Source organism: Ruditapes philippinarum, unplaced genomic scaffold (assembly GCF_026571515.1).
Source record: "Ruditapes philippinarum isolate M1 unplaced genomic scaffold, ASM2657151v2 ctg4252_1_1_1_1, whole genome shotgun sequence".
Lineage (NCBI taxonomy): Eukaryota > Metazoa > Mollusca > Bivalvia > Venerida > Veneridae > Ruditapes > Ruditapes philippinarum.
Window position 1 is genome coordinate 262,052 of NW_026858509.1, and position 13,167 is coordinate 275,218.

General features: G+C 33.6%; 1 protein-coding gene across 1 annotated transcript in view; it reads left to right on the forward strand.

The window, feature by feature from the left end:
• LOC132753459 (uncharacterized) overlaps positions 1-13,167 on the forward strand; it is an 80,144-nt gene that overhangs the window by 55,447 nt on the left and 11,530 nt on the right. The window contains exons 27-37 of the mRNA XM_060743941.1: positions 1,198-1,296; positions 1,582-1,665; positions 1,914-2,022; positions 4,374-4,610; positions 6,114-6,380; positions 7,044-7,244; positions 7,999-8,159; positions 9,025-9,867; positions 11,428-11,628; positions 12,283-12,374; positions 12,972-13,143. Of these exons, the coding sequence (XP_060599924.1) occupies positions 1,198-1,296; positions 1,582-1,665; positions 1,914-2,022; positions 4,374-4,610; positions 6,114-6,380; positions 7,044-7,244; positions 7,999-8,159; positions 9,025-9,867; positions 11,428-11,628; positions 12,283-12,374; positions 12,972-13,143 (2,466 nt within the window). The remainder of the gene's footprint in view (positions 1-1,197; positions 1,297-1,581; positions 1,666-1,913; positions 2,023-4,373; positions 4,611-6,113; positions 6,381-7,043; positions 7,245-7,998; positions 8,160-9,024; positions 9,868-11,427; positions 11,629-12,282; positions 12,375-12,971; positions 13,144-13,167) is intronic.

A 13,167-nucleotide genomic window follows, 5' to 3' on the forward strand; every position in this document is an offset into this window, starting at 1 on the left:
TACCAAGAGGAGATGCGCATATCGTCGGCTTGTTCCGGTCAGACACTTTAACTTAGAGTTATGGCCCTTGATTAGTTATGCAGTATCCATATAGAAAATATTTGTTTCCTCGCTACTTCTCTGCTACTACTGGCTGGAATTCAATGAAACTTTATGGGATACTAAGAGGAGATATGCATATAGTCGCCTTGTTCCAGTCAGATACTTATAACTCAGATTTATGGCCTTTGATTAGTTATGTAGTATGCATACATCTCATTGGCATTTCCAGATTTTACTATTTAACACAAAGTTATGGCTCTGTTATTGCCCTGAATATTTATCAAGTTCAAAGAATATTACTGTTTATGCCATGATTAATATATAAATATAGCCTGATGTCTTCAGTTGTTGTGTTAATAATAACCAGTACTCGGCGGGGGATATAAATTCAACTAATTTGCTTGTTAGTTATGCATTATGCATATGGAGTAAAAATCGTTTCCGGAGTAGTTCTCTGCAACTTCTGGCTGGAATTCAACGAAACTTTATGGGAATCATCAATATCAAGAGGAGATGCGCATATCGTCGGCTTGTTCCTGTTTGACCCTTTAACTCAGAGTTATGGCCCTTGATTAGTTATGTAATATGCATATTGAGTAAAAATCCTTTCCGGAGTAGTTCTCTGCAACTACTGGCTGGAATTTAACGAAACTTTATGGGAACCTTCAATACCTAGAGGAGATGCGCATATCGTCGGCTTGTTCCGGTCAGACACTTTAACTCAGAGTTATGGCCCTTGATTAGTTATGCAGTATCCATATAGAAAAATATTTGTTTCCTCGCTACTTCTCTGCTACTACTGGCTGGAATTCAATGAAACTTTATGGGATACTAAGAGGAGATATGCATATAGTCACCTTGTTCCAGTCAGATACTTATAACTCAGATTTATGGCCCTTGATTAGTTATGTAGTATGCATACATCTCATTGGCATTTCCAGATTTTACTATTTAACACAAAGTTATGGCTCTGTTATTGCCCTGAATATTTATCAAGTTCAAAGATTATTACTGTTTATGCCATGATTAATATATAAATAAAGCCTTATGTCTTCAGTTGTTGTGTTAATAATAACCAGTACTCGGCGGGGATATAAATTCAACGAATTTGCTTGTTTTATTGCCAATCACCGTTAGTTTTACATGTTGTTACAGCAGTGGATTGTAGAGCAGTGAAGTGTGCCATGCCAAAAGGATGTAACAAAACGGAATGGTTTACGCCAAAAGGGAAATGTTGTCCACAATGTCCCCCAGGTAGTTAACATTTCTAACAAACTATTTGATCATTTGTATGCTCCTTGGATTTGTCACAACCTTTTTTTAACTGTTAGTTTCTCCCTGATATATTTTGACATGTAATTCAAGGACATTGAAAACTCCGAGAAGATAAAGATATTTTCACAAAGTGGTACAAATAATGTGTTGAATGTCACAAAGACATTTATTACACATTAAGGAGTTGGCATGACAAAACATATGTTTACATTGCTATTATTTTATGTAAATTTTAATCACATGATCTGCCATGTCTGATTTTAGATTGTTCGAGAGTTTCATGCTACCGACCACAATGTGATGATCCAATTATGGTAGAAGGTGAATGTTGCCCGCAGTGTCCTGAAGGTATATACATATACTCTGTATTTTATTATTTTAGCTTGTCTGTTTAGAAGAAAAAGGTCAAGCTCTTATGATTGGTGTGGCATCGCCATCATTGTGCAAAAACTTTAATGTAGCCCATTATTCAAACATTTTAAAAGTTATCAACAAGAGTCATTGTTTTAGTTTGGTTATTAGTTTATACTAATTTATTTTAGTTTGTGTTGAAAACTATAATACCATGTTTTTTTCTGCTTGTTTTTAAAACACAGAGAAATGCAGAGATCATGAGATGATTTGGATGAATATACATTCCTTGCTGAAGAAAGTTGCCCTCATATCTTTCTTCCCTATCTCTAATAGAGAAAGCATGTGCCAAAAGTAAGTTCACTTAATTATAATGTTTTAAGTTTTATTTTTACTAAATAATGCTTGATTTGTAAATTGGACATGCCTTGCTTTGAATGAGACATTGTAGATCATGTAAGTGTTTTTTTTTTTTATCTGGGTGCTAAAAATTAAGTAGCCAACAGTGTAGCCTTTAATTTGACTGCACACAAGTGTATGTCAGCCTGTCTTTTTACTAGTAGGATAGGAAATTCACTATCTATATTTAATCCAAATTTCATAGCTGATAACTAGTGTTAAAAGAACTTCAGCACAACCAGTTTGTGATTTGTTTTTTCAAAAACCAGTTGTTTCTGAGTATATAAACAGTCATGTATATAAAGGCAATTTAACATGATTAAACATAAATCATAGCTTTTAATGGTTTTTCATACCTGTATTTTTAGCTCACCTGAGCATATGCTCAGGGTGAGCTATTAGGATCACTCTTCCTCCGTCGTCTGTCTTCCGTCGTCTGTCGTCCGTTGTCCGTTCACACTTTTCAAACGACATCTCCTCTGAAACCATAAGGCAGATCATAATGAAACTTCACAGGGATGTTCCTTGTGTGAAGCCTTAACAAAGTTGTTCAAAGAATTCCATTCCATGCTAAATTCTGGTGAACCAAAAGGAAAAACTTAAAGAATCTTCTCGTAAAAAAACCAAAAAAGCTAAAGCTTAGATATTTGGCATGAAACATCTTTCTAGTGGATGTCTACCAAGTTTGTTCAACTTAAAGTCCTAGGCTCAAAATTGGACCAGCCCAGGGGGTCATTGATTTTCCCTATATGCATATAGTAAAAACTTAAAAAAATCTTCTTTTAAAGAACCCAAATAGCTAGACCTAAGATATTAAGCATGAAACATCTTCTAATGAGTGTCTACCAAGATTGTTCAAATCAAAGCCCTAGGGTCAAAATTGGCCCCGCCCCAGGGGGTCATTGATTTTCCCTATATGCATATAGTAAAAACTTAAAAAAAAATCTTCTTCTAAAAAACCCAAAGAGCTAGAGCTTAGATATTTGGCATGAAACATGTTCTAATGGATGTCTACCAAGTTTGTTCAAATAAAAGCCCTGGGGTCAAAATTGGCCCCGCCCCAGGGGGTCATTGATTTTCCCTATATGCATATAGTATAAACTTAAAAAAATTTCTTTTAAAGAACCCAAAGAGCTAGAGCTAAGATATTTAGCATGAAACATCTTCTAATGGTTGTCTACCAAGTTTGTTCAAATAAAAGCCCTGGGGTCAAAATTGGCCCCGCCCCAGGGGGTCTTTGATTTTCCCTATATGCATATAGTAAAAACTTAAAAAAATCTTCTTTTAAAGAACCCAAAGAGCTAGACCTAAGATATTTAGCATGAAACATCTTCTAATGAGTGTCTACCAAGATTGTTCAAATAAAAGCCCTGGGGTCAAAATTGGCCCCGCCCCAGGGGGTCATTGATTTTCCCTATATGCATATAGTAAAAACTTAAAAAAATCTTCTTCTAAAAAACCCAAAGAGCTAGAGCTTAGATATTTGGCATGAAACATGTTCTAATGGATGTCTACCAAGTTTGTTCAAATAAAAGCCCTGGGGTCAAAATTGGCCCCGCCCCAGGGGTCATTGATTTTCCCTATATAAATAGAGTAAAAACTTAAAAATCTTCTATTAAAGAACCCAAAGAGCTAGAGCTAAGATATTTAGCATGAAACATGTTCTAATGGATGTTTACCAAGTTTGTTCAAATAAAAGCCCTTGGGTCAAAATTGGCCCCGCCCTAGGGGGTCATTGATTTTCCCTATATTGCATATAGTAATTAAAAACTTAAAAATCTTCTTTTAAAGAACATAAAGAGCTAGAGCTAAGATATTTAGCATGAAACATGTTCTAATGGGTGTCTACCAAGTTTGTTCAAATAAAAGCCCTTGGGTTAAAATTGGCCCTGCCAGGGGGAGGGGGGGCAAAAGTCATTGTTTTTCATTATTTGTGTATAGTAAAAACTTAACATCATGAAACATCTTCTAATGGGTGTCTTCCAAGTTTGTTCAAATAAAAGCCCTTTGGTTTAAACTGGCCCACCCTGGGGGCCTATGTACAGGTGAGCGACCCCAGGGCCATCATGGCCCTCTTGTTTATTTAAATCAGCCATTATCAAAAATATAGGTTTAGTGTCTTAAAATGATGACCAAAATTTAAAGGTAAAAAGTTTCTATATAAGTTCATGTCATTTAGTTTGACAGCTGGCTAAATTTACAATAGCTTTGAGGCTACCTGAAATTTAGAAAGTTTAAATGCTAAGTAAAACTTAGGTTGCCTTCAGTTCTTTTCATAGTATATATTTTATGAATGTAATGAACAGGGGAGAAGCAATGTTTGAGGAGATTACAGAACTGATTAAAGCCTGTCCAGACAAGCCCAAAAAGAAGCTTGGTGAGGTGATGGAAAGACTTGAAGGACTTATAAACACCATGGGCTTCTGTAGTAAGGATCCAATGCCGCAAGACTGTAACAAAGACCAGGCAATGATGTGTGTACTGGACATGGTACACTCTCTTCTTGAAGCTGAGAAAACTGGATTTATGTATTCCATGTGCTCGTAAGTATATTTAGGAAATAGATATCAATTCTGAGTGCATTGTTGTAGAATAATGCACGGTTTGAGTTCAAATGCGTAGTAATATAATCACGAAGGCCGATATGCCTGAGTGATTAATTACAAAGCATTTGAACGAAAAACGTGCATTATTATACAATAATGCACGAAGAATTGATATCTATTTCCATTCTAATACGTCAAGAAAAAATATAATTTTTATTATAACGTTGGACTTTATGTTTGGATGTTGAATTTGTTTTCGCCTCAGAGTTTCCAATAGAAACGTTCTTTAGAGGCCGTTCCAGTGGGTTGAAAAAAAACTGTTAAATCTACCGTTTGTAGAAACATTTTGAAAATAACGAATTTTGAAAACGTTGATACAATTTTGTTTGTTTATTTATTTCAGTTTATAATTTTCCAAGCGAAATACAAATTATTAAAAGTGAAATAAATGTAAAACTAAACTAGTTTGCGACATTAAATAGCGAACTTGATTTGATTGTTTTGCACGTGCTGTTTGGCGCTACATTGTGACGTCACGTAAACAACACTTTAAACGTCTGTACAGCGTTAACGACTGAATTAAAGATATTGGTGTTCGGATTAATTTTCTTAGTTAGACCATTTTCTTTCATTCTAGATAGTTTTCACAACAAAATTCGAAAAAAATTGTTTTAATTTATCAGATTTTTTAAACAAAATGGCGCCTTCAATGTGAAAATACACAGGGAGATAATAAGAACAGCGAGTGCATTGTTGTAGAATAATGCACGCTTCCGGCCTTCTTTGTCTATATAGAAAAAATTCCGATAGTGTTAGAATTTGATATTTTGTTTCTATAAAAGCTTTCTTAAAACTGTAATACAACAGAGTCAAACAATAAGCTTTAAGAGAAATACTATCCGATTTATATCATATTTCTCCCCCACCCCCTCTTATAAATCCCGCCCCCTCAAGGTTTGTTTTGTTTTTGAACAACAGCCCTTATTAGGACTACAAATGTACCTCACCCTATCATTATTGTCTCAGGTTACTGTATGTTTAATGCTTATTGAACATTCAACAGAGAGTCACCTTTAGCTCAAAGTTTATTTCTTTGGCTAATACTCTTTGGAAATTGCATGGAGGTAAATAATTACTATTTTTGTACTTCAAAATTAAACCTTTAAGGGGATGACTCAAGGGGTAAGAACCTTATTAGTCTACAGACAAATATACATGTTACTAAGAATAAAAAAATACCATTTCAGTTTCTCTTAAGATGGAAAAATAAGTCCATTGCAGTTTAAATTTATCAATATAAAGGAATAGAAATAAAGAACAACATACATGTAATTCATGTTGTACTAATCAGTGGTATGTCTTAAATTTTACATACAAGTTTTAAAGAAAATAAAGAGACCACATGAGAAGTGGAGAAATAAATTGTTTGAAATGCAATCCATACAAATGTTTAATACAATATGGTTTTACAATATGTGCTGTATTTTGTGATATTTTCAGACAATCACAGTTGCAAGCAGTATGTGTTGCAAGCAATACATTTGGCTGCAAGGCACCAGTTAAACATAGCATTGAAAGCACATTCATGAGTGTGAAAAATATAGTGCATAATAAATGTACCCCACCACCTGATCCTGAACCAAGCATGCAGTGTACTATTGAAGGAAAGGAGACCCGCAGGTGTAGTGTTAACCTGGCATCTCAATGCATGTACGAAGTCTACAATGACCTCACCTGTGATAATCCTGACTTCAAAAAAACTTGTCCGTAAGTAATTTAATTTCTAATGAATGATTAAAATACTAAATTGAGTATTTGACTTATCTCACCCTTAGAAAACAGGACAGGATATCTGGTCTGGAGTTCATAAAAAGTCCTAAGTGTATCCTACATTCTAGGACATAACACCAAATTTAGGACTAATTTAAGACCGTTTCCATAAACAGTTTTATCTTTTTGTCTTTGAATTTATTCACTTGATTGACAAAAGTTAAAGTATATGATGCCCCTAGCCAATTTGTCAATGTTCATCTGCAATTTGCTTCTCTGAAAGTAAAAAAAGAGTCAAAACATAGGAGTCAGAAGTTAGGACATTTTCTTTTTAGGTGGCCCAGATTTGGTCTCAAGAGTTATATCAGTCTTATGACTTTTTATAAAAGGCAGCTCTGGCTCACATATACAACTGATTTAATGTAGTATTCAATATTCACTAGTGAGGTATATAATATTCAGTATTCGCTCAAACATCACAGACAAGTATCTTGTATATATCAACTATTTCAATGGTTGAAGATGCTAGATTCTGTTATTTGTGAAGATAATTTGGAAGGCAGCAGTGTTCACCTCTTTGTCCTGATTCTTATTAAAACAATATCCAACTGAAGATTTAAGATTTATTATTCATTGATTAATTCTGTTTTCATATTTCAGGAAAATACCATTTATGTCAGCTTGTATAGAAAGACATAGTTACTATTGTGATCAGGCAGACAAAGATGTTGTCATGAAAATGAAGAACAGAATCATGTCAAGGGTCAAAGATAATTGTCCAGAGGTCAAATGTGATGTATGTGAAGCACAGAAATGTATGGACAGACTTCTGAAGGCATCAGATGATGATATGTTTTGCAGGTTTTTCTTTTCTTTATTTCATATTTTGATTATTCAGGTTTTTTTTAAGGTTTAAATGGTCATTGGTAAACATCTTCATACACACTTATCATTATTACCACATGATTTCCAGCGACTTCATAATAGGCTCATGATGTCGGGTGATTTATTTAGTTTAAGCTTTTCATCTAGTGTCCGGCCGGCGTCCGTCCATAAATTTTTACTTTAAACAACATCTCCTCTTAAACTGCTGAACCATTTTCATCCAAACTTTACAGGAATGTTTAAGGGTGGTCACCTTTGAAATTGTACAAAAAATTGAATTCCATACGGAAATCAGGTTGCCATGCCAACTAAAAGAAAAACCTTAAAATAACTTCTTTTTGAAAAACCCCAAAGTCCTAGAGCTTTGATATTTAGCATGAAACATCTTGTTTACCAAGTTTGTTTATAAAAAAGCCCGGAGGTGAAAATTCGCCCCACCCAGCGGGTCATTATTTTCCTTATATGTATATAGTAAAAACAAACAAAAAATCTTCTTTTAAAAAATCCAAAGAGCTAAAACTTAGATATTTAATATGAAACATCTACTAGTGGTTGTCTACCAAGTTTGATCAAATAAAAGCCCTGGGGTCAAAATTGTATCATTATTCTCTTTCACTCTGTACACAAATTAAATAACTATTGTAACTAATGAGATAGACAGACTTTGGGGGTCATAGGTCAATTAATAATTACTTACTCTTACACAGAGTTTGTTATTTTTTTGTTCCAGAGATGCACTTGAGGTAGAGAAATGTGTCAAACAAAGAACAGAGCACTGTAGTAAAGAACATGCTGGTGAAATTTGGAAAAAGATGAAATCACTGTCGCAGCGAGTAGAACGAGTCTGTATGGCTAAAATAAACAGTTGTCTTAATGACTTCACAGATACTGGTACAAACCTTTATACCTTAATTTTTTATAATAACTTTCAAAACTTTAACCAATTTAAGATCACTCTTAAATTAAGATGTTTAAATTATTAACCATCTTAATTAATAACTCTTAAAGCTTTAACCATCTAAACATAACTCTTAAAGCTTTAACAATTAAATGATGAATTTTAAAGCTTTAACCATTGTTAGATAACTTTTAGAACTTTTAACATCTAAACATAGCTCTTAAAGCTTAATCATTAAATGGTGAATTTTAAAGCTTTAACCATTTATGATAACTTATAAAGTTTAAACCATTGTAGGTTAACTTATAAAGCTTTAATCATTTAAACATACATGTAACACTTAAAGCTTTAACCATTAAATAATGAATTTTTAAGCTTTAACCATTGTAAGATAAATTTTAAAGCTTTAATTATTTAAACATAACTCTTAAAGCTTTAATCATTTTTTAATGAATTTTAAAGCTTTAACCATTGTAAAGTAACTCTGATAGCTTTAATTGTATTAACATAACTCTAAAAGCTTTTAACATTTTATAGTTAAATGTTAAAACTTTAAGCAATTTGAGATAACTTTAAACCTTTTACTATTGTAAGGGAACTCTTAAGCTTTAGCCATCTGAAGATAAATTTTAAAGATTTTGATACATTGTTATAAGTTTGAAAGGGTTATTCATTTTTAGATATTTTTTTACTATTAAAGTTAACCTTAATTATATAAGCTACCATAAAAGATAAGTCATTGAATAGTACAATATTATTTTGACTGTATAATTTTGATCAAGTTCAGTACAGTTTGAATGATGAGTTAATTTAGCTAAATATAATTGTATTCATAGAGATAATATACATTTCCTACAGCTTTGGCATTGATGGTGTATGATGGTCCAACGTTCATAATAATAGATGATGAAAGTGGTGATAAGGAGGAGGATAATAGCTCTGAGGAAGATGACATGGAAAGTTCTATCTCAGAAAGTGCCACTTCTCAAAAAAGTTCGAAAGCGAAATCCAAAAAATCTCAAAATAATTCCGAACAGAATTCCAAAAAATCTGAAAATAAATCCAAACAGAATTCCAAAAAATCTGAAAATAAATCCAAACAGAATTCCAAAAAATCTGAAAATAAATCAAAACAGAATTCCAAACAGAATTCTAAAGTGAGCTCCAAGGACAAATCAGCTAAATCAAGTGCGGGCTCTCAGGAGAAATCCATTTGTAATGGCCAAGAAAATAACTGTGAGAATATTGCATACTTGGATGAACCATGGTGGGATAATAAATATTTCAAATTCTTGTTCAGCCCGGTTGGTGAGGTAAGTGATATGGAAGGTGAAGATGAGGATTACAGTGAAAGTTCTGATGAAACTTCAGATATGTCTTCTGACACTGAAGGAACATCAAAATCGGCATCAAGGTCAGCTGGTAGTAAAAAAGCATCAAAGTCGGCATCAGGGTCAGCTGGTAGTAAAAAAGCATCAAAGTCGGCATCAGGGTCAGCTGGTAGTAAAAAAGCATCAAAGTCGGCATCAGGGTCAGCTGGTAGTAAAAAAGCATCAAAGTCGGCATCAGGATCAGCTGGTAGTAAAAAAGCATCAAAGTCGGCATCAGGGTCAGCTGGTAGTAAAAAAGCATCAAAGTCGGCATCAGGGTCAGCTAGTAGTAAAAAAGCATCAAAGTCGGCATCAGAATCTTCCAGCTCAGGTAAATAGGAAAATGTTGATTTTAATCTAAACAAACAACTGTAAAAGAATAAGTTATTCAGCTGAAGGTACAAAAATCAGCTAACTTTGCTGCTTAGTCATTGATCAAAGTCTTTTGAATCAGGGTCTTTCAAATATTTCTATTTGAAAGACCCTGTTTGAATTTACAAAGTCATTAAAGAGGTCCAGAATAAGTTCACAGTTAACAGGTAATTATGAAAGTGCTGTTTTTAATCATTTGATCTTTTGATAACAGTCTGTAGAAAAAGCAAGAAATTATTTACAGTAGATCTATACTCATGTTTTTAACATTTCTCCAATCATTTTCTTCAAAGTGTGAGTAAAGGATATAGACATTCGATTTTTAATACCTCCTTTTAAAAAATAGGAGCATGCTGATATCAAGTCAATATGTATGTATGTCACCTCTTCCTTTGCCAATCTCTAACTTATGAAAGGAATGAGCCATGGTTTATGGACATTGTAACTTGATAGGTACATTTCTCATGGCCAGTAGATGACCCCTATTAATTTGAAAGTCATTAGGTCAAAGGTAAAGGTCATCATGTCCTAAAGCTTGTCTGACCAGTAATTAGGGAATGCTCCTATGATCTAGTCATGGAAAATAAATGAGCCCAATTGATTTTAAGATCAGTAAGTCAAAGGTCAAGGTCACCATGGTCTTTAATTGTAAGCTTTCATGCACAGCCTTACTAAAATTTGGTGTGCTGGTTGGACTACATGATGATCCCAATTAATTTTGAGGTCAGTATGTCAAAGGTCACAGTGGCATGAACCACTAAAAGCTGAGAATTGTGTAGATCTGAGACAGCTATATTTCACTTTTATATCCCATCAACAGCCTATATAACAAACGGTAAATATTGCACATTCTTTTAATTTACTGTTTAAAAGCATTGAAGAAAGAAAATGCACCAAAGGGCTCCTGAGGTCTTCCTCCACCAGTAAAGCTACAAAGTGGCCAAATGACATATGCTATGTTAGTGCAACTTTAAACCCAACCAAAAAAGATAACAAAGATATGTGTGTTTAGTTCTGTAGATTTTGCTGAGGTCAATGGTGCCAGATTGAAAAAAACTTTTATTACTAAAGCTAGACACATTTTACCATAAATTATTTAGATTGTGTTAGTGCCTAAAATTCTTGGTTTACTTTTTGAGAACAGAATAGCACTTGTACAGGATGCATGGTGGCCTGATAATATACTGGATATACTAAACCCAAAGCAAATGTCTCCATAGCATTGGGCCTATTGTAATAGAGAGCTAATGCACCTTTTTCGTGTATTCACATAAGCATAAGGTTGCATTTAAAGTGGTATTTAATAAGTCCAAGGGCTTCTGTAGATTTTGATGCACAAAAAAGGCACATTAGCGCTATTCATGCATATAAATATATGACTAAATCAGTAATTCTTTGTTTCATTATCTGTATTTTGTTTTAAGAAACCATTGAATCTATCCATTAATGCATGATTGTTTTCTTTTCCATTTAATGTATATCTGCGTTGGCAGTTTTTATTCAAGAGTATGTTTTTTAGGAACAAAGAGTACCCCAAAGAAAGAATGCATGCACAAGCGTCCAGTACCTTTACATCCACATTTGAACAAACTCTGTCTTAGTTTGTATCAGTCATTTAGCTGTGTTGAAAGTCATCTAATCTTGCTGGACGATGGTATCAAAGAATCTATAAAAATCACCATATATGGCGTCCTTGAATTAGCTAGCCACAAATGTAGAGGTAACAAATTTCTTATTCTTTGTTTTGTGTTGTTTGGATTTTCTGTCATCACTTTGGTTGACATGAAGTGTAAATACTAAATCAGTCTTTTCAATGTAATATAACATAATATTTGTATGAATTTCAAATGATGCATTGGCTAAAGTAACATGTATATGCCTATGAAAACTTTAATTGTGACTCTAATTTAATGATGGAAAAAGATACACTGAATGTAGTATGATTTTAAAATGTTTCAAGCAGATTGACCAAACTTAATTTATTGTAAACTTCTTGGTCTGCCAGCTACACTCAATAAGGGGAGCATGGTATTAATAATCCAGGGATCCTCAGCTGAGGCATTATTTCTCCATGGCAACTGATCTCAGACATTGAGTCTTATAGTCATTTGTCTCTCACCACTGTTTCTGAAACCTTGTCAAATAAGTGTTTGGCTGCTTGTGAAAAAATTGGTAATAACTGGTTAGTTATCAAGGAAAGCCGATTTAATTGATTGACCTCCAACATTTGACAAAATATTTATTAAAATAGTGTAATAGCTAGAAAAACAAACAGTAAAATTCTCAAAACTTATAAAAGAACAAGTCTGTTTCACAGATACAAAATGGAAGGAGTTGACAGAATGACAAATGATAATGTTTTTCCATTTTCCAGCCTTGCCCCTGCAGTGCCATACCTGTAGTAATACAGATAGTTATGAAGAATGTGATGCTCAAGGAATCATGACATGTCCAAATTCACACAATGTATGTATTCTTTTTTACCATCTACCCACTGAAACTGAAAGTAATTAGTTAGCTTTTGCTACAAGTGTAGACAAGGGCCAGCCTGCATTTCTGTGCAGTCTGACCAGGCTCTATACTGTAGCTCAGTTTTTGAATTTTGATATTGAACTTCCTGTTTTGACTGGTTTGTTCCAAATTCAAAAGCAAGGCATTTCCATTACAGAAATTCAGCATCTGAAAGGTTAATCTTTTAAATGCTAGTGACAATAATATTGCAGATAATAAAGAGTTAGAACAGCAAGACATTGGTGCAGTCTGACCAGACTCTGTACTGTTGGTTTCTTAATTTCAGAAGCCCTCCTTTTAACTTTTAGCAATGAACATTTTCAGACAGTTCCATTATATAAATTAAGCATGATGTAATATAGTCAAAATTTGCTTATCTGCTAATACATAATCCATAAAATGGCTGTAAACATTTCCAGCGATATAGAAAATATGTGACTTTTTCACAGATTGAAAACTAACATTTTTAATTGACAATGGAATTTATAACAGAAAGATAGCCTAATGAAGATATATACATTCTTTTATGTATCAGATTCATCTTTATTTCAGCAATGTATAACATCGGAGAAGTTGAAGGAAAATGGTGAAATTGCTACCATATTTAAGGGTTGTGTTAAAAAGGAGGAAGATTGTGGAATGGAAGATGGCAGGAAGAAAACATGTTGCTCCACGCCACTTTGTAACAGAGGGCCACTAACTAATGAAACAGATGATAGTCCAGGTATGTAATTACATATCAGGTGGT